We start from the raw sequence: 22716 nt of genomic DNA, 5'->3' as shown, positions 1-22716 counted from the left end.
AAATATCGATCAGGCAAATTGTAGTTTACATTGGGCCCGTCAGTAAAGGCCAAATCATTTCCCAGGACATTAAGGCGGCTGACAATAAGATTATATCACAGCCAGTTAATCATTCAGAACAATGCTGTACGGCCAATGGAATCAGCGCCCTATTTACTTAGGATTGCTGGAAGTTCCAGAAGATATTTGTTTAGTTGCTCTGGTGTGTTACCTATATATTGTGGATCTGGGAATACATCACTTAGAGATCAAAGTCTTAACCTTCTTCTAATTCACTTTTGTAGTATGCCAAAATAATGGTGAAGAGCACCTGTCATCTGCAGACGACTGCATATTATTAGATATCAGAAGAGACACCATGTAAAAAAAACATATGTTACATTTACTGTTATATAACTACATAGTTTTATTTTTATTTATGTGTGACATTATTCAATCATAGCCGCCACTTTAACCACTTTAAGACTGATCCACAAAAACCATAACATTTCAGGCAAGGCCATACCCCTTTCCCGGAATCAGGATTACCCAGTGGAATTCGGGATTCGTGGCAGCTATGGTCATCTTCTTATAGGTGTGACTATTCGTGAGTATTAAAGAGTCGGGGCATCCCATGTAGGGGGAGGAACTCACTTTGTTCCTGAGACACTTTCTCACCAAACTGTCGGATGGACTCAAGGTACCCGATTGGTTATTAATGCTCACGTAGTTCCACAAGCTCTTTAGTACATACCCATATGTAACGTAAATAAGGCCTATGGTACTTTAGCAGGGAGGAGGTTGCTGACTTTCTGAAGTATGTGTGTTAATCAGTATACATTGCCAACAGAATTTCACCTAGGCTGTACTTTTGGTGTTAACTTTTCAAACTTTAATTATGCCAACTCCTATCTGGTAACTTTATTATAATCAGAAACCGGTGTTGTATAATAGCAGTTTATGCTCTAAGGCTATGGATACCATCTGCCATGCTTACATATGAGTTTCATAGCTCCCAACTGTCCCGATTTTAGCGACACAGTCCCGATTTTAGAGATCTGTCATTCTGTCCCGCCCGGGGACATGTTTGTCCCGTGGATAGAAACATTGGGGGGAAGGGAGACATCTAGTGGGCAGCCTAGTGCTTTACAGGCAGCCCTCTAGGGGCATGGAATGACCCTGTTGTTACATGGCCACACCCCAGAACATCAGGCAATTCAGGATGGGGCAGCACGGTGGCTAAGTGGTTAGCACTTCTGTCTCGCATCGCTGGGGTCATGAGTTCAATTCCCAACCATGGCCTTATCTGTGAGGAGTTTGTATGTTCTCCCCGTGTTTGCGTGGGTTTCCTCCGGGTGCTCCGGTTTCCTCACACACTCCAAAAACAACCATAGGGGGAGGACCATAGGTTAATTGGTTGCTATCAAATTGACCCTAGTCTCTGTCTGTCTGTGTGTGTATGTTAGGGAATTTAGACTGTAAGCTCCAATGGGGCAGGGACTGATGTGAGTGAGTTCTCTGTACAGCGCTGCGGAATTTGTGGCGCTTTATAAATAAATGTTGATGATGATGATGAACCATCAGCATGCTGAACTAGGCATGCTCAAAGAAATAGCGACAAGCTAGAGCAGCCACAAAGGCATGAATATAATATATATGGGACGTCTCACATGCAGTAGATGATAAATATAGTTAAAGTCAGCAAGGAGTTCTATGACCATAGAAAAGCAGGCCGAGTGCTTCTATACAGGTCATGGAAATACGAGACAATTTTAAATATTCTTAGGATTTACAGCAGGGGATACATTATTCTTTATAATACACACATTTACCACTGACGTGAATGACATCAGCATTGACCATTTCTGTGCAGATACACAGATAATTTGTAACAATTTCTATGGAAAAAATGACAGTGCCATTTCTTGTGTGTTATATTTTATATTCGTATAGCATGTGTTAAGTAATAATCTGGAGCAAGTTGTAGTCTTGTACGTTAGCTATTTATTTGTTCTTCAATGGAACAGGGAAGTTTATTCATGAATGGCAAGCTGCGAGGAACACTTAGCATACAGTGACAACAGTCATCCTCCGCCTGTGCTCAATCCTGATGTCATGACACCCGGGACAAGCTCTTACACATTATATTCTCTTTGAAACCTCCTCATTCAACAGATTCAGCATGTGCAGGAATACCAGACGCAAACGTGTCCTTTGTGCTTTCAGGAGGCATGCAGTGAGCAACTGAACAGACACAGAAGTATCAGACAGAAAATACTTTCTTTAATAATAAAAGATTGCAAAAAATATTATTGATATTACCTGGAAAAAGGAAAAATGTAGTATGGACAAAAGTGGCTTAAAAGTGGCATATTGAATATGGTAAGTGCCAGTGGAATCTTGGAATGTTTTCTTCTAAATAGAATGATTGTGACGAGATAGTTTGTTGGAGTTGCACTTATCAGTCTGTATGGTAAGGATTATCGCAAGGGTTGTTGGCTAATATGTAATCAAAGCTCAACTGATGACACCAGCTACATAACTGCATGACTGTCGTATTGTCAATCTCACCTGGCAGATCCAATGGGAGGCTCTGGTTACTGATGCTGCCAGCAGTGGCGGAACTACTATTGGTGCGGCAAGTGCAGTGCACCGGCGCCCATGGAGACAATGGGGCCCTTTGCATGGCAGATGCAGAGGGTCAGGGGTCCCGGATCCCTCCTCCCGGCACAAGGGCCCACAGGTCGCCAGTTCCACCTCCGACTGCCTTTTTACTATTTTACTGTTCAGCAATGACTGAAAAAGGAATCTCTTAGCAACTGTAATGTATGTCTTATTTTACTGTTTGGCTATATTAGTGCAGGGGGTGGCAGCCTAATGTGTGGGGATTTAGTGGTGTGTTTAGTGACTTTTGTTTAGACAGCACTGATCTCATTGACAGTACCCATGTTGCACTGAAGGTGTGTTGATTTGAGTATTGGAGGGAGGAGAGAGTACTGAGAGAGGAAGCATAAGTGCAAGGTACACACATGCACTCACATGTGGCTGAGTAACTAATTGCCATGTATTTGCACATCTCTGTGCTAGTGCAGTGTGTGTCAAACAGGGAAGGAGTAGTTATTTATTACAGAGGAAGTTGCTCCGTTGCAGAGCAGCTGCTGTCTGACTGGATAAACTGTGAGGCGATGCACCCATTGTGCTAAACTAATAATAATTGTATCATTCTCTGTATAGTTCTACCTGCTTGGTCTTAGTGTCCCACTTCCTACATTTCAGGTATATTCATATAATTTTCAACACAAGGGGGTTTATTTATCAAACGCGGATTCTGTGAAATTTTGGCATCCGTATTTAAAACGAAAATTTAATTAAAGGCGAACCTGGTCGGTATTTGCTCCCTTAAACTCTTTAATAAGAAACAGATTTATATCCTGAAAATAAATGTTGTATGCCTACATGATAAGCTACATGGTCACGCTAAACGGTAAAATTGGTCTTCACTTACAGTCTTTCTATTGTCACCATTCACAAAATTCGGGAATGCCTTCTCTGGCTGGCATTTTAGGGTTGTCTTTGTCATTATAATGCACAGGATAAGAAAATAATACACATGTATATGTAGAATTCTACACAAATATGGCTATAATCCTTTAAATCATCTATTATTTATATTTTATACAATGAATACATGGCATACAGTTGCAATTCTCTTGTAAGTCTAGAACAATGGACAAGTTCAGTGGAGAGCAAGCTAAACACATATACAAAAATAACTGGGGTGTGTCTGTTACATCGCTCAGAGACAGATATTGTCATCACTTTTGCATACTAAACAAAATCTGCATCAGAAGGCCGTGAAAGTGATTCATTCCCAGACACCTTGTTTTCTGCTTTCATTTCTGTAAATCTAAAGTGCGTGGGACGTGTTTTGTCATTTACCAACACCTAATGCACTCAAAAAACCACCTTTTTTTTTTCTTTGTACTTTTTTGTTTTAAATTCTGTTGGGTTTTTCACTGCAGCAAATAATTTATTTTGATGCCAATTGTTTGAGTAGATTAAACAGGACCTGTCACACGTAGGCTAACAATCTGTTGCCTTATAATGCAGTATTTATGCATAACACATTACAGTTTTTTACAAGATACGTTCACGTCTGACAATAAAGATTTTATAAAAACACGGTAGAATCAGACATGTCACCACCTAGTGTCTGGAAAAGGGACTGCATTGTAAAAATACTACCCTCGCTCTGGAGCACATTTACAAAGCTATAGAGTACTTTGCTTTTTCCGAGTTCCCAATTCGATGTACCCAGTGGTGGGATTCAGCCGGTTCTCACTGGTTTGCTAGAACCGATACCTAATTTTAGGCTTGGTTCGGTGAACCGGTGGCTACAGGCTGGGTCGCCCATTTCGTTGGTGGGGGAAGCAGGCGCCCTGAAAAAAACAAAAAATAAACCTCATGTCCGCGGCATCGGCACTCCTCATCCCTGATCCATCCGCACTGAATGTCGGGCGTGACGTGATGACGTCATGCCCGACATTCAGTGAGGAGCGGAGCAGAAAGGAGTCGGCAAGCAAGAAGACAGAAGACAAGAAGAGAAGAAAAGAGAAGAAAGAAGCCGATAGAAAAGGCAAGTGAAGGAACCGAAGGGCAAGGGGGAGCAAAGGCACCATGGCACAGTGTTTTGAGGGGCAAAGACAACATGGCACAGTGTTTTGAGGGGCAAAGGCAGCATGGCACAGTGTTTTGAGGGGCAAAGGCTGCATGGTACAGTGTTTTGAGGGGCAGCAAAGGCAGCATGGCACAGTGTTTTGAGGGGCAAAGGCAGCATGGCACAGAGTTTTGAGGGGTAGCAAAGGCAGCATGGCACAGTGTTTTGAGGGGCAAAGGCTGCATGGTACAGTGTTTTGAGGGGCAGCAAAGGCAGCATGGCACAGTGTTTTGAGGGGCAAAGGCTGCATGGTACAGTGTTTTGAGGGGCAGCAAAGGCAGCATGGCACAGTGTTTTGAGGGGCAAAGGCAGCATGGCACAGAGTTTTGAGGGGTAGCAAAGGCAGCATGGCACAGTGTTTTGAGGGGCAAAGGCTGCATGGTACAGTGTTTTGAGGGGCAGCAAAGGCAGCATGGCACAGTGTTTTGAGGGGCAAAGGCTGCATGGTACAGTGTTTTGAGGGGCAGCAAAGGCAGCATGGCACAGTGTTTTGAGGGGCAAAGGCAGCATGGCACAGAGTTTTGAGGGGTAGCAAAGGCAGCATGGCACAGTGTTTTGAGGGGCAAAGGCAGCATGGCACAGAGTTTTGAGGGGTAGCAAAGGCAGCATGGCACAGTGTTTTGAGGGGCAAAGGCAGCATGGCACAGTGTTTTGAGGGGCAGCAAAGGCAGCATGGCACAGTGTTTTGAGGGGCAAAGGCAGCATGGCACAGAGTTTTGAGGGGTAGCAAAGGCAGCATGGCACAGTGTTTTGAGGGGCAAAGGCAGCATGGCACAGTGTTTTGAGGGGCAGCAAAGGCAGCATGGCACAGTGTTTTGAGGGGCAGCAAAGGCAGCATGGCACAGTGTTTTGAGGGGCAGCAAAGGCAGCATGGCACAGAGTTTTGAGGGGCAAAAGCTGCATGGTACAGTGTTTTGAGGGGCAAAGACAGCATGACACAGTGTTTTGAAGTGTAGCAAAGGCAGCATGGCACAGTGTTTTGAGGGGCAAAGGCAGCATGGCACAGTGTTTTGAGGGGCAGCAAAGGCAGCATGGCACAGTGTTTTGAGGGGCAGCAAAGGCAGCATGGCACAGTGTTTTGAGGGGCAGCAAAGGCAGCATGGCACAGAGTTTTGAGGGGCAAAAGCTGCATGGTACAGTGTTTTGAGGGGCAAAGACAGCATGGCACAGTGTTTTGAGGGGAAAAACTCATTTTTGTATACTTAAAACAGTCATTAGGGCAGAGAACCAGTTGTTAATTTACTTGAATCCCACCACTGAATGTACCTATTCACAATACTGTGAAGTAGTACTGCTCCTTGAAATGACCGTGTTTTACAGCCCTCTTCAATTTCATTTGGAAAGCTCATTGAACTCAGTGCAAAATATATACTACATCTATTTATATTGGTGTAACATTACAGTTTCACTGAATATGACACCTTCTCAGTCCAGACATAAACATTTTCAATTTCAGTTGATCCATAGGCCCATGCCTTATTTCAATTGATCCATTTCTTTCCTTCCTGTGAAATGTCACCTTCAACAGGATTGAAGTTAAGATTTTGCTAGATTTGCATGCCGGCTTTTCAGATAATGAACTTTTCTTTTAACAACATAGCTTCTCAATCTTTTATAGTGCATGAAGGGGATAAAGTTTACATCATGATAAATGAATAAACCATTCTGGAGGTGAAGCATGGCAACTGCACCTTAATGTCAGAACAATGGGGGTACCAGACATAAGAGCCTCACCATCCTGCTAGTTGGATGAAAGGAGCTTTACTGTAAAAAATTTGTCATTTGTGTTATTCGTTAATCTAATACTCAAACTATGGAAACTAATATTGCACAGCTTAGTAGGAACACATACTGTATATTAGACGGGGAAACTAAGGTTCAGAAGCAATTTACAAGACAAGGAAAGAGGAGTGAGCAGCAACCTGGCGCCAATCTTACCTCGACAAGTGGATGCCAGTGGGCGATGGGTTTTCTGGGGTACGACAGCATTTCACTCCAATGCTCCCGGCCCAGACTTTCCGCACCGTTGCCTACTTGACATACCCCGATGACCTCATTGTGACCTACACTGTGAAAATGTTGCATAATGTTTTTTCTGTATGCAATACATTGTAACGACAATTGACATTGACAACACATTTGTGCATGTTTACGGTAGTGTTACTTGGGGGTAAATGTATCAAGCTGAGAGTTATCTGGCGGGTTTGAAAAACCAATCAGATTCTAGCTATCATTTCTTTAGTACATTCTATAAAATGACAGTTAGAATCTGATTGGTTGCTATAGGCAACATCTCCACTTTTCAAACCCGCCGGAAAACTCTCAGCGTGATACATTTACCCCTTGGTGTTTCTCTTTCACTTTTCACTTATATGCATTGATGTCACCATATTTTTATCATGTGTGTATATGTCTGTAGATTTTTCCCAAGTAGCCCTTTGTGTATGTTAATGTTTAATAAATACTATTGCTAATTTGTTTTTGTATATATTTGATTGTTTATTGACTATGGCAGGGTTTCCCAAACCCAGTCCTCAGGGCTCCCTAACAGGGCAGGTTTTCCATATCTCCTGGCTGGAGCACAGGTGTATTCATTACTGACTGACACATTGTAACAGATCCACAGGTGGTCCTAATTATGTCACATGTGATCCGGAAAACCTGCACTGTTGGGGAGCCCTGAGGACTGGGTTTGGGAAACCCTGGACTAAGGGATCTATTTATCATACAGTAATTCCATGTCAAATCCCAGAAAACTAACGCTTTCAGGGAATAACAGAAAGAATAACATTTATCATCATTGCATCGATCGATATCTGCTGCTTTGTACCTGTGTTTGTTTTACTGAGCAGACTCCATAAAAGTGTATGGAGACTGCTCAGTAACGCTATTTACCAGTCGCCGAAAATCTCCTTATTTGCATGGCAATGTACGCCAGCTTTCAACATAATTGAAAACTTTCATTGCCGTTAGCTCTGCTCCGAAGAGCAAAGCTGTTGGTACATAAATATGCCCCAAAGTATGGTATTTTGATTTACATTAAATTATATTTAGCAAGGTAGAATACCCTTCCCATAAGTGTGATGTATCACTTGGAATAAAGCTACTACACTGAGAAACCGCTTAGCCAATCACGAATAAGAACCAGTTCTTGATTGGATGCCAGGCTACTGCGTAGGCAGCTCACTGGCTCACTGGAGAGTAACTCCTTTTGCGTCAGATATTCCTCGAGAGCAGTCCATTCTGTACATAGGGTTTTTATTTTATTTCATTTGCTGCAAGTATTACAAGATTCCCTGGATTATGTTGGAACAAGAAAGAAAGATGATTTCAGGTGAGAATTATGGAGGTAATTTCATTTTTTTTTAAAGATGGCACTATAATTAATTTCTATAATAATGGAGATACTATTATTCATTTTGGTAGCACTGGGGTATTATAATTAATTTCTAAAATAACAAATGCACTATTATTAATTTCTGTAGGACTGGGGTCATTATTATTAATTTCTATAATAACGGAGTCATCATTATTAATTTATGTAGGACTTCGGGCTCTATAATCCATTTCTATAATAACAGAGGCACTATTATTAAGTTCTGTAGGTCTGGGGGCACTATAATTAATTTCTATAATAACGGAGGGACTATTGTTACGTTTGTAGGACTACGGGCACTATAATTAATATCTTTAATAATAACAGAGACACAATTATTCTGTAGGACGGGGGGCATAACAATTCATTTTGAATGTCCGCTTAATACACGAGACTGTTTGTATGCTTCCCATGTATGAAAATCGGAATGCCGGCTTTAGAAACCCGACGGCTTACAACCCACTTTGATCTGCGGTTTGCCCTTTAGTGAATCGCCCGGTCTACAAGCCGTACATCAAAGTACCTGGAAACCTGTGGTTTGAGCAAACCGCGGGTTAGTAAGTTTCCCCCCCCAAGTCTTTATATGTTATTTTGCCTGTGATGTATAATAAATTAATAAATAGATGATTGTGCATAAAATAACGCCTGTAAGAACAGGTTGTTCTCTATTTCCTATCTATGTAGCGGTGGAAACATTAGAATTCATTGTGATATCTCACCGGTCGTAATCCATCACTGCTATTAACAGACTGATCTGATCGATATTTTCTGGCGGGACATCAAATACTATGGCTTCATTATAAACTGGATTTAATGTGTTCCTCTTGGTGGATGTTTTCCTTTTCTTCAGCCTTCTTCCTTCACACATTATGGACACCTTCACGTAGGGATCTGAAAGAAGAAGAGACGTATGTTCTTTTAGTCATATTAAATGACTGTCTCCTCTGGGAAGACGCAATAACTAACACAAAACAAGTTCTTTGTCTGAGGAAATCATCACACGTGAGTTTTATAGGGGACATTTATGAGAACTGGTGCGAAGGAAAAAGGTAGTGTTGCCTATAGCAACTAATCAGGGGCCTGATTCATTAAGGATCTCAACTTAAGAAACGTCTTATTTCAGTCTCCTGGATAAAATCATGTTACAATGCAAGGGGTGCAAATTAGTATTCTGTTTTGCACATAAGTTAAATACTGACTGTTTTTTCATGTAGCACACAAATACTTGATAGCTTATTTGTACACTGAAATTTAAAGTTGATATTTGTGTGCTACATGAAAAAACAGTCAGTATTTAACTTATGTGCAAAACAGAAAAATAATTTGCACCCCTTGCATTGTAACATGGTTTTGTCCAGGAGACTGAAATAAGAAGTTTCTTAAGTTGAGATCCTTAATGAATCAGGCCCCAGGTTCTTAAAGTCATTGTCCTAGTGCAGTTTAGAAAATGAAAGCACCTTTTTTCCTTTTGCACCAGTTTGCATAAATGTCTGCCAATAAGGATAATTTAAGACATGAACCATCACATATACAAATGGGAGGCGCGGCGCTGGTTACGGTTCTGCTTCTGCAGTACGAAAGTCTTTTTCTGGGTATTTCCACCCATGTAATAACAATCATACAGAAGATTATCTAAATTTGACCAATATTTAACTAGAGAATATTTAAATAAGCGCGCTCGCTGACATCAACGTGCTGCTACAATATTGTATTTTCACTGGCCAAATTGTTTGCAGGAATTTATATACTGTATATATTAAAAACAAACATTAAATAAAACAACATATGCATTGAGCGCAGGGACTTTGTCATGTCACAGGGAAACACATTAGATACTTTGCTTTCACTGCAAGACATAAATGGGGACATTTGAGGATTTTGATGATCTTTGGAAATTATACATGCATAAATAGTAAACAAAACCTAATCAAACTAAATAAAACAGAAAGACAAACCTGTAATTAATGCAAACTAAGTAGTACTCGGAGATCCTTGTTTACAGGTAACATTTTTTTTTTTTATTTAACTTTAATGAAATGGAAATGAGAAACAAGATTTTGCAATTAAGATTACTGTATGTGATGCAGTTGTTTAATGATGCAGACAATGAATTAATAACCAGTTATAAGACTTGGTTTCTGTAAAGAGAAAACTGTTGAATCTCTTGCTTCTATATTGTAATGCACTATGCAATGCTTACTAAAGTAATGTTGGGGGCAGTTTATTGAGTACAGATGTACTGGGAAGGTGCAATAGGAATTTTGCCTCAGTCAAGAAACACCTAAAAATTAAAAACCTAAAAATCTTAAAGGATTTATTTTTCAAAAGAAGGAAAAGTAAAGTAATTTTTTGACCTTAATAAGTTGAATTCTGTGGGTTTCATTGCTTGTTAGATTCATTCATAGAGTACAGAGTAGAAACATACAATTTGGACAATGTGATTATACCATATTTCTGGGTAAAGGCCTAGAGTGATGGTCACAGTTTTGGCATCATTATCTTGGCTGCCAAATAACCTTGTCCCACCTCTGTTTGTGCATGGAGTTAGAGAGATGCATTGGATATGGCTTGTTACCCAACTTGGCATTATGACAAAGACTCCCGACTATGATCCTCCACATTGAGGCTTCTGTGCACGCGCCAGACTTGATAAAATGTTTGTTGTACCTTATCACATTATGGACACAGAACCAGTAGGTGGAAACATAATTACTCAGTATTAACCACTGTGTGTTAGAAGATCTCTGATCACCCCAAAACCATCTACGCTGTATCCCCTCTCCCATGCCAGCATTCGTTTTCAACCTTTTAACTAGTTTGGGATTTATATGTTTTGGTCTATTTATTTACAGTTTATGTAATTTTGTAAAAAATAGAATGTTTCCCTTTCTGTTGCTGTTAGCCTCACTGTTTATATTTGCTAATGCCATCCAGACACCCAGTTCACCCTTAATATAGGGGTGTGTCTGGGTCTAATATATGGGGGTCCTTTGGATGACCATTTTTTCCATTGGCATTATATTTTCTTAGTATAGGTTGACTATATTTTAATATACAATATACAGTTTTAGGGTCTATCAAATAGCTTCTTTCTCAACATTTTACCTGTCAGACACTGGTGATACCTTATTTTTTTGATTATACACCCTTCACACTTCATTCAATATACCATGTTTTAAGATTAAGGTCATTATATTAATTGCATTGGTTATTTAGGCCATTATTTGATTCTGATTTCGGTATGCCATGGTCTGATTCAGGTAGGCCATGGTTTGATTCTGATTCTAGTAGGCCATGGTCTGATTCAAATAGGCCATGGTTTGATTCTGACTCTGGTAGGCCATGGTCTGATTCTGATTCTAGTAGGACATGGACTGATTCCGGTAGGCCATGGTCTGATTCTGATTCTAGTAGGACATGGACTGATTCCGGTAGGCCATGGTTTGATTCTGACTCGGTAGGCCATGATTACAAACAAGGAAAAACCGCACCAGGTAGTCCACGTACTTCCTCAATAGTGTATGTGTCAATATTACCTAAATGGCATTACTCATACATATTGAGGATCGGTGCACCCGATCATTTATTTATTGTACACCAGGATTAGAGAGAGAAAAATTTAGTACCCATTTATTAAAATGCAATAAAGAGTCCATTTTGAGTGCCCCACTTGATCATTTTCTTTTTTTCTCTCTCTAATTCTGGTAGGCCATGGTCTGATTCACAGCCTAAAACAGTAAACTCTCCTAAGCATAACTTACAATCATACACAGGTTTCATGCCTTCCTTTTAAAAATACCCTTGAATTTACTCACCAGATGCCCCTGTAATATCCATGGCCTTGAGGTTTCTTGCCTTTATGATGGTGATGGTAAGTCTTCCCGCAGTAGGAAGGTAGCAGAGCGAGAACATCAAGTCACCAAGGTCAACATTATCCTAGCAAATAGAAAATATTAGAGAACTAAATTCAATAGACCATTTTTTTTTTTTGCGGAAGAAACTTACTGCCTTGGAACTGTGAGAACATTACAAAACAATAATGCTTTTCTATGCACAGACAAAATTGCAGCAACAACAATAAAACCAGAAACTTGTTACTTCATCATTGTTTATGTGTTGAAAGGTTAAATCATCTTTCTATGATTCACACCTTATTTTAAAAGTTACTGTATAGAACATGCAGTACAGAGAACTCACTCACATCAGTCCCTGCTTCGTTGGAGCTCGCTGTCTAAATTCCCTAACATACACACACACACACAGACCGAGAGAGACTAGGGTCAATTTGATAACAACCAATTAAGCTACCAGTATGTTTTCTGAGTGTGGGAGGAAACCGGAGCACCCGGAGGAAACCCACGCAAACACGAGGAGAACATACAAACTCCACACAGATAAGGCCATGGTTGGGAATCTACTCACGATCCCAGTGCTGTGAGACAGAAGTGCTAACCACTAGCCACCGAGCTGCCCCGATGATGATGATAGAACCATACATGTCTACGTTTTGTCCTTCTGACATACTGACATTGAAAGGGTTTTTTAAACACATTTAAGACATTATAAAATGATAAAATACAAGATGTGAAGCTTGAAAATGTTTCCTAAAAGCTCAACATATCAGGCATAGAGAAGCCCTAATTTACCACTTTATTATAAATTGAAATGTTCTCTTTTCTTACATCATCATTGTAATCCAATGGGAAATTCTGCTTTATTTACAATCAATGTTATGTAGATAAATGTGAGAAACCCCCTCACCCCCCATAAAATGCAACCCACTGCCCATAAGAAACGCTCATGACTTAAAATGAATGGGACTCCCCTGTAGCCGCTAGCATATTACAAGCAGCCAGCTTGGGGTATCTATTCTACTAAAAGGAAGATCTCTGATTTGTATGTACTAAGAAATAAAAAGGTTTTTTTAATATCCAACAGACCATCATCAAAACAAGAAAATGTACCTGGTCATGAAGGGGGAAAGATCATTCAGTCAATGGATGAGTGAATACAAATATTATTGTTTTTATAGTTCACCTAATATATATGAGGGTCCTAGTAAGTCTTTTTGCAGAGGTCATTATTCAGTGAAGATAACATTGGTTCTCTTCTCCGTAACCTCTTTATCTAGTCTCAGTGTTAAAAATTTTTTTTTTTTTTTTACATTTTCTCAAATTTGACCATGAAGGTCTTGGTCTATGTTGGTGAAGCAAGTCTTTGAAACTCTTGTCTTACTAGGACATCAGAGGTCTAGAGTTTCACTTATCTAGGCTATTGGGTTCTAATCATACTTGTCGAGGGAGACTCTCAAAATAGTGGATGATCTCCCAGACTCCCCGGGAGAATTTAGAAATTTTCCGGAATCCGGGAAGACAGGATGTGGTAGGTGAAGCCAAAGCAGAGGAAAAAGTAGGGTAAAAAAAAAGTAGTTATAAACACATCTGCTATGCTGGAGAGCAGTGGCCATTTCCTTGTAGCAACTTCCTGTTTATTTTATTTACCTGGAGGAGGTGGACTACAAGAAAATGGCAACCCGCTCTCTAGCTTGTGTTCCACATGGTGGAACTGTGCATGATGTTTACCTATGTTTACCTTGCACATTCTTCCGGAAATGTTTTTTTTATAAAGTTCACAAGTATGTCTCTAATATCGAGGCACCCTTGTCAAAAGGGTGACAAAAAAACAAGGAATGACACAGTGTCTGTATAATAATTTTCTATTAGTAAAATAATATGTTGGAATCCACATTCTGTTAAACAACAGATTCACACATAAACACACATACATTTCTACTGAACACCTACTACAAGAATCACTATCTCTACAATTCCAGGGAAATCTATTGTAGAGTTAGATTACTCTGGTAGATCAGAGGTCGAAGTGCAAAGTTAGAAGTGTCGGTATGGAAAATGGAAGTGAATGGAATTTGAATTGGATTTGACAGTTTCACAATCAAGACAGTAGGAGAAGTGACGGTATGACACACCACTGTAACCCCCACACTTCGACCACTGTGGTACAGTGGCGGATCCAGGGGGGTGCGATCGGGGCAATCGCCACCCTAGCAGTACAAGTCCTTTAAATTTGGATCCAAGACGCCGATCAAAATAGATGGAGGGGCGGGGCTAATAGTGGGTGGTGGGCAGGGTTTTTCGGGCCAACCAATCAGAATGAAGGAAGGGAGTGATTATGCAAAACCACCCCCCCCTAAGAATTACGTCTAGGTCCGCCCCTGCTGTGGTAGAGTATATTATTTTGGGGGGAAATGAGCATATTATATATTTCAAAATAAAGCAAAGGGCCTGATTCATTAAGAACAGTAAGATAAAAAAATGAGTTTTCTCCTGGACAATGTTACAATGCAAGGGGTGCAAATTAGTTTTTAAATTTGCACGTAAGTTAAATACTGGCTGTTTTTTCATGTAGCACACAAATACTTGATAGTTTATTTGAACACTGAAATTTAAAGTTGATCTAGGACATGCCCTACCCCAAATATATATCTGTCCCCACATTTTAAATTTACCTCCCCCAACAATGCAACATGGTTTTGCCAAGGTGCATTTTTAATTTTTTTGCTTTACATTCCATCATGAATCAGGCCCATAGTATTTAAAACATAGTATTTTAATTTTTCATTTAGGTATATTTTATGAATTTCACATCTAGTTAATCAGTAAACTGAACTAAATAATTTATGTATATTTATATTTGATGGTTTTCCACTGAAATGCTTGGTGCTTTCCAAACTCAAATCACACTGGTTGTTAACAGGCTTTCAGTGTAAATCTCTCCACATACAGAGCTTTGAAGTGAAAGCCAGTATGTTTTTGTGCAAATATTAAAACATGACCTGACAGCGCAGAATGCATATTTTCTGTTTCTATAATGTAGAATTTACATGAAAGATGACATTCCTGCAGGCCTGTCTTGGAGCCCCTAGGGGGTCCAGCCTAATAACCAGGGCACTGCTGTGATTAACTGTGCGGAAATCATAAAGTATTCAAAATTTGTAATAAATTGTAAATCAGGTACATCCTATTTACTTTGTGCTGCATCGCACACAGAATATCAATAAGCGAATGAGTTGTGAATGTTTGCATGACAACATAATAATGTACAAAATAAACTTTAAGCAGCATTTGAATATGGCAGTTTGTGACGATCATACCTGTGATCAACCTTTGGTTTCATTTTTGCTTATAGAGTCACTACTTATAGAGTAATTGAATTTATATATATGTACACAAACTCACACACTCACACACAAACTGAGAACATTTCCTTGAGAGGACTTGTGTGCTCGGCTTTCACCTGCAATGCACCGAAATTCTCCCGTATAATATGGTCTGGGCAGCACAACACAGTCTGTTACCTACAGTTAGGGAGACACCATGAGACCCAACAAAATTTGCTCCATCTACAAATTATAACTATACAAATTTGTTTTCAACTGCAAAAGAAGTATAATAATGATGTATATGCACTGTAAAATGCACCGTTATCAAAAGGGAAGAACAGGACTGCCCCTTGTTTTCGTTATGCAGATTTACAAACCCAAAGAAGAGTCGACTAATTAAAGGGGAAGCCACAGATCACCATAGGATGTTGGTGAAAATATTGGAGATCCAGCTTGGTGCTTTTTGCAACCCCATTACATGTGTATACATCCGAAGATATGTCTCTTAGGGGCGTGTATCTCTTGTGGGTGCTGGAGGGCTGGAGCAATGACACAAAAATTATGATGATGATAATGAGCAGCGTTATCTACCTGCTTGTGATTGGCTGGTTGCAGATTGACCATTTGTATCTATCAGTTACTTGACATCTCCATTTGGATAACTACAGGAAAGAAGATCCTCATTATATTTTAGAGGGGAAAACTACAGATGTGGAAGTGTTTGTATTTAGTTACATTTTGACATGGAAACTGCTTATTTATTAATATCAGTCAATACACTTTTGTCTCTTGTGTATATGACATTTTGTTACATTAATATATTGTGTACAAATAGGTTAATGTGACTTCAGCTTTTACTGCTCTCTACACTATAGTGGGAAATAAGTATATATACTTCTTACTCCTTAAATACATCTGGAGCGAACACTACTATTTTAGCGTTGGAAACATCCAACAGATGCATGTAAGTTCTTGTATCTTGTCCTGCGTACGTTCACAAATCAAATGCGTCAACCTCTAACTGAGCCCCAATGATTGTAATAATGTATCGGGGAGACAGTCAGAGATTGTCTAAACATTAATGTGCTATTTAAGGATAATCCTTATTACGGTACATTATTGGTACTAGGCAACAGTCCTGTCTAAATAAAGCCAGAACAGTCATGTTATCGGTGACGTCAGCATTTTTTTAAAATAATTTTCTTATTTATAGCCATAGAGCATTTCATCTGGAAATAAGTACGTTTACCTTTTTCAAAATAAATCTGCATAAACAAGAGGAAAAAATGTATCATACTCTGGCTTAATTAGTGCTCAGAATTTCAATACATACGGCCAACTGGTACTGCCAAGGTGAATTCCTGATCGTGCTGTCTGAAGCCTATAAATATTAAGAATGGATGTCTATCTAATGAGCTATAAAGATGACATGATATGTAGAGAAGTTTTCCTTTGCCAATGACTTTGTATTAAAAGTATTTCATATATTTCTCTCATTGCCAAACCAGAAAGCGTTAGAGGATGTTCAAGCAATTCGAGGACCACCATACTACAACTCCAGACCAAAGCTGGAAAGTAATGGCGGAAGATTACTGTTGTATCAAGGGCCACTGACCTAAATTACACAGTACATAAACCTCTGCAAAGACCAAAGCAATAATGACAAATCAATGTCACAGACTAACTCATTCATAGGGTTTCAGAATTCCGTGCTCTGGACCCTAACCCAAGTTAATGCCTAACAGGCAGATCAGGACATTGGGCAGTGACCTTCAAGAGTCTTTATTATAATAAATATAGGCAGTTGAAGCATCAACATGTTACATAGTTTTGCACAATGGAGAGATCAGGGAACAGATATTCCACGTAACATAACCTTCTGAAAATGAATGTACTAAGGATACCAGTCAACATCCAGGAGTAGGAAAATTGTAGACCGCACTGGGTAAACCCATACAGAAAATATTTAATAAAGTCAAACCAAATGTGACCTATGTAAATAATCTATTACTGATTTGTGGTGCACCCTCACATACTATAACATGTATGTCCAAAAGGGAAGAGAGAAAGAGAAAATATGTATCGAGGGGCACTCAAAGGGTTTAAATTGTTGAATGTAGACTATCAAATTGAGAAAAATTCATATATATATAAAAAACATAACTTTATTGGTATTCATTAAAATACTGGAGTTCCCCATGTATTATTAGGGGTTAATGACAAATCACAAAATTAGCGAAAATATAAAAAAATGTAAATGAGTAATAGTGACCAGAATTGAGGATACTGTTAATAAGCAGTGTTACCTGCTATTCTGTGTTGCTGTCTATAATATTAATTGTGGGTGAAATACCCTATATAGTATAAGTCAAAATACCTGTAGTCTAAACCTTACAGTAATAAGAGTATGATCCTATTAGTAATATGTGATGATATAAAGACTGCGTCTATACGCGTAGTCACTCTGGATAGAGTTGAAAGGACAGATCAGGATATACAGTTTCCTGTAATCAGCTGTGCCTTATTTACATAAAGATTATGCTAATAGGATTATCCATAACACCTATACAGTACTATTGTATTATTCATTTTTGTCTATTCATTGTAATCAGCTGTGCCGTGTTTACATGAGGATTATGCTAATAGGATTATCCATAACACCTATGCAGTACTATTGTATTAATCGTTGTTGTCTATATGTATAGAGACTTTATTGATAATCTGAGTCTAGTTTCATTATCCAACATTAGTAAAATCAAAAGCCCATAATGAGTGGCTCTGCATGGTGGAGTTAGTACTGCTCTCCCTGTAAAGGACCCTGTATAACAGACGCTGATATACGTGACTATTAGACAAAAGTCTTTGATAAAGCCAATTAGCGAAACGCGCGTTAGGCGTTTCTGTGCAATGCTGTCTTGTCAAACTTGTAATATCATTCTAACCTTCAGTTTTTTCCGCCTATAAATCACTGTGCTCATGTTAGGGGGCTACTTATAACATCATCTATATTCCGTAAAAGGATAGATATGTTAACATAATAGTCACGTATATCAGCGTCTGCTATACAGGGTCCTTTACAGGGAAAGCAGTACTAACTCCACCATGCAGAGCCACTCATTATGGGCTTTTGATTTTACTAATGTTGGATAATGAAACTAGACTCAGATTATCAATAAAGTCTCTATACATATAGACAACAACGATTAATACAATAGTACTGCATAGGTGTTATGGATAATCCTATTAGCATAATCTTTATGTAAATAAGGCACAGCTGATTACAGGAAACCGTATATCCTGATCTGTCCTTTCAACTCTATCCAGAGTGACTACGCGTATAGACGCGGTCTTTATATCATCACATATTACTAATAGGATCATACTCTTATTACTGTAAGGTTTAGACTACAGGTATTTTGACTTATACTATATAGGGTATTTCACCCACAATTAATATTATAGACAGCAACACAGAATAGCAGGTAACACTGCTTATTAACAGTATCCTCAATTCTGGTCACTATTACTCATTTACATTTTTTAATATTTTCGCTAATTTTGTGATTTGTCATTAACCCCTAATAATACATGGGGAACTCCAGTATTTTAATGAATACCAATAAAGTTATGTTTTTTATATATATATGAATTTTTCTCAATTTGATAGTCTACATTCAACAATTTAAACCCTTTGAGTGCCCCTCGATACATATTTTCTCTTTCTCTCTTCCCTTTTGGACAAACATCCAGGAGTAAACAACAGAAAGCACACACAAAAGTGAGACACACATAAAAGAACATTGACTGGACAAGGACAACTCAGCAGAATAGCAGTAGACCTAATACTGGCCTGTTTAATTCTGCATCTATCCAAATGTTGTTATATCCTTCATTATAACACTACGGAGGTAAAATCACACCACAACATAGTTGATTGCCAAATGCATTTCAAGGAGCACACACACATTTTATGGTCTTTGGAAATACCACTGACAAAAGGGGGGATGCACCTAGAATTGTGTGAAAGCATCACACAACTTCAAAGGTGAACCTGCTAACACTTTAGGACTATCCCTAAACATTTTTCCTTGGAAGTACTGTGCAGTTTACAGTATGTCTTGGGTTGATAATGAGAGAGGGGGGACATTGGCACTGTCTTCATTACATCTGGAACTTTTGTGTGTTTCAAAGTTTTTATTACTTTGGTTAAAATTCATCTAGACATGCGTCCCTAGATAACGTCAGGGATGAGATCCGGTCACTGGGACTCAGAGGTGCCAGAGGATTAAAGTTCTTCTGCCAAGAGATAATCGCTGTGTCCTCTGAAAATGCAGCATCTCCACCCCACCACCTCATTTAATTATTCAAGTCCCACAAAACGAAAACCTTGTTTTTCCACTTCATTGCCAAACTGAGCACAACTCAGGTCAACCTGTAGTCTTGGTCCATGGAAATTTTCATATACATGAATGACAGCATCAATGTGTGTGTTCTCCACCTCTCTATGGTTACCATGGTTTTCAACATACACACACAGGACCTTCTATCAATTTCAGCCCTGACATTCTAGAGTATGATACGATGCGCTAGAACTAACAATCTAAGGAAGGAGATGATGTCACCTAAACTCATTTCTGCTCATGGAACCAGTCAAATCATTATTTAATGCCAGCTGACATTATTCGGTATATAGGTTTAATCCTTAACACAATCTAAATTCGGTAACCTTTATATAAAACACACCTGCGCATTTGTATGATTCTAGAGCTAGTTGGTGACTACTAATATTGTGATCAACACACAGGGCACACTATCCCATATATAATCAGCGACCGACCGAGGAAAGGCATTTACAAGAAGAGAGATCATAAAAACATAGCAATATATTAATTAAGTGTGCAAAACAAAACAGTTATTGCATGGTATGAGTGTGAGAAAGCTACAAGAGAAGAAAATAGAAGGTAATTGGTGGAATGGGATTTAAGCTTTGCATGGTGGCTAAGTGGTTAGCACTTCTGCCTTACAGCACTGGGTTCATGAGTTCAATTCCCGACCATGGCCTTATCTGTATGGAGTTTGTATGTTCTCCCCGTGTTTGCGTGGGTTTCCTCCGGGTGCTCCGGTTTCCTACCACACTCCAAAAACATACTGGTAGGTTAATTGACTGCTAACAAATTGACCCTAGTCTGTGTGTGTGTGTTATGGAGTTTAGACTGTAAGCTCCAATCGGGCAGGGACTGATGTGAGTGAGTTCTCTGTACAGCGCTGCGGAATTATTGGCGCTATATAAATAAATGATGATGATGATGATGAATTAGTAAGCAAGTGGTATACATTTTAACGTTTTGATTTTAATGGCACCACCTTCTGGAGGTCACCAAATCAGAATTAGCCGTGACTGGTTTATGAAGAGTCCACCAGGAAAATAAGCTCACTTGTCCTATAATTCCAATTTTTTCAGCCATTCTAGATGGGCCAACTGAAGCCTGTTCTCCACTGTTCATCTTTCCTTAATGTAAGTGGCTAGTCTGAGCCTAAGGGTATTGACCAGAAAGGAAGAGCAGAATGTGAGGAACTGGGAGATTTGTAGATGAACTGGAAGAAACATTCACGAAGAACAGAAGAAGAAAAAAACATGGCTTATAAGTAATTACATTAGTAAAAGAGAATATACAGAGAAAAATTGGACCTGAAGTTTTTTGCCACATTCCGTGGACAGTCACATGTGTCACAGATTGTAGGCTGGTAGATTTGTTGTGGCGCTGTTGATGTTAAGCTTTGGCAGTAAGATATCTAGCCTTGGTATTGAAGGTGTCTTTGTTGGATTACACCAATTTACCTTGAACAGATAAACCATAAACGCATCACTCACAAGCATCTAACACAGTGGTGGCAACATCATTATTTCTGGAGTCTCCCGTGGAGGCCTAAATATGTCACACATTCAGGGAAGAGATTGATGATAAGGTTCATATTGCAACTGCACCGCATAGAGTGTAAGCTCACTATAAAATCAAACGATAACCTTGATGTGCTCACTAGTATCCAGCCGAGAGTTAATCCACGACTGAAAGGTGATAACTAATTGAGAAGACCAGTATTTAGTCACGGCTATTCATGATGCACGGGCTGCGTGAATACAAAAATAATGGGCTTAAAATCCCTATCTATAGATCTATACACAACATTTCTCCAGACCAGATGGGCCACAAGTGAGACTGAAATCTGGCATGAAAGGTATTTGCTAATTATATCTATACAGTCAGCCTAAATTCACACTAATGCACATGTCATATATTCAACTGAAATGTAGAAAACTCCAAATCAAACAGCTACAACAGATAGAGAATAAAACCAGAACATTGTATAATAATTTGTTAATTTTTTTTTTTCTTTCTAAAAAAATAAATAAAAAATCCCTGCAGTAAACAGCAAATCTCTCATCAAAGGTTTCATCTGTGGAACTTCAAAGAATGTGTTGATTTGTATTACTTCACTGCTGACCTGCTGAGTGGGGACATCTGCTCCTTTCAGTACTCTGCCTGGCTGCGTTGATGATTTTAATACAGTTCTTGAGAAAAAGGGACAGTCGATATGACGCATTCGGTTATTGGTTCACAATATCATCCTCTAAATGCGCCTCTTGCAGGCCTCCTGATTTCAGGCGGAATTTATTTCATTTTAAATAGTTTGAATGGGAGTCTGGCAAGAGGCCAGGATATTCATCTGAAATGCTTCTCTGGCTGAATATGCCCATGTTCCATTTAAGTGCAATCCCTTTCACTGCCTGCATCCTGTGTGCCACTCCAAAATCAGAAGTGTACGTCACAACTGTGCGGCTTTTCTATAGACTATCAATGTTCTTCATTAAAAAGGTGAAGATACTTTTCATTGTACCAGAAGCCAACTGCAGTGGTTTGTAACAGCAAGAAAACACCAGTAGCGAATAGTTGTAAGTTGTAAGTATACCTAATATAAAGCATTCGTTGTGTTTGACAGTGCAATAATTGGAGGAGCACAGTGGAGCCAACATTATTGATGCTGCTTAACTATTACAAAACCGAAAGTCAATAATATTGGGGATGAGCAATATCTATGTGTTTAATGAAACGCTCAATAATTATTTTTTTTTTGATCCATCTAAACAATCAAGTTTATGCAGGAACGTTGCATGTTCTCCCATCAGTTTCATTTCCCCCCAATATGTAGAGACTTCATAGCAATACAGACACACGCAGGGGCGGATCTAGAGAATACTTCTACCCGGGGCGATCTAGGGGGGGTGGGATTTAGGCCCCACCCCCTTTTTGACATCTGAGGCTGCCGGCGGCTGCATACTATGTGCAGATCCGTTCAGCAGTGACAGGTAGGGACAGTGTGCTGCCCGAATGGTCTGATTGTGTTTCACAATCAGAGCAGCCGGGCAGCACACTGTCCCTGCCTGTCACTGCCGAGCGGACCTGC

General features: G+C 39.3%; 1 protein-coding gene across 2 annotated transcripts in view; it reads right to left on the bottom strand.

Moving 5' to 3' along the window:
- SYT9 (synaptotagmin 9) overlaps positions 1-22716 on the bottom strand; it is a 111212-nt gene that overhangs the window by 1535 nt on the left and 86961 nt on the right. Inside the window, exons 4-6 of one of the 2 annotated variants that reach the window (XM_075188073.1) lie at positions 11888-12008; positions 8792-8963; positions 6635-6764 (exon numbers count right to left, since the gene is read on the bottom strand). In XM_075188073.1, coding sequence (XP_075044174.1) covers positions 6635-6764; positions 8792-8963; positions 11888-12008 — 423 coding nt within the window. Of the gene's footprint in view, positions 1-6634; positions 6765-8791; positions 8964-11887; positions 12009-22716 lie in introns of those variants that run through there. The other variant, XM_075188074.1, reaches the window with a different exon arrangement.

The sequence above is a fragment of the Mixophyes fleayi genome, chromosome 10 (genome assembly GCF_038048845.1).
Source record: "Mixophyes fleayi isolate aMixFle1 chromosome 10, aMixFle1.hap1, whole genome shotgun sequence".
In the NCBI taxonomy this organism is placed as follows: domain Eukaryota; kingdom Metazoa; phylum Chordata; class Amphibia; order Anura; family Limnodynastidae; genus Mixophyes; species Mixophyes fleayi.
Note: the sequence above shows the minus strand (reverse complement) of the source record. Positions and strands in the feature narration are given on the sequence as shown.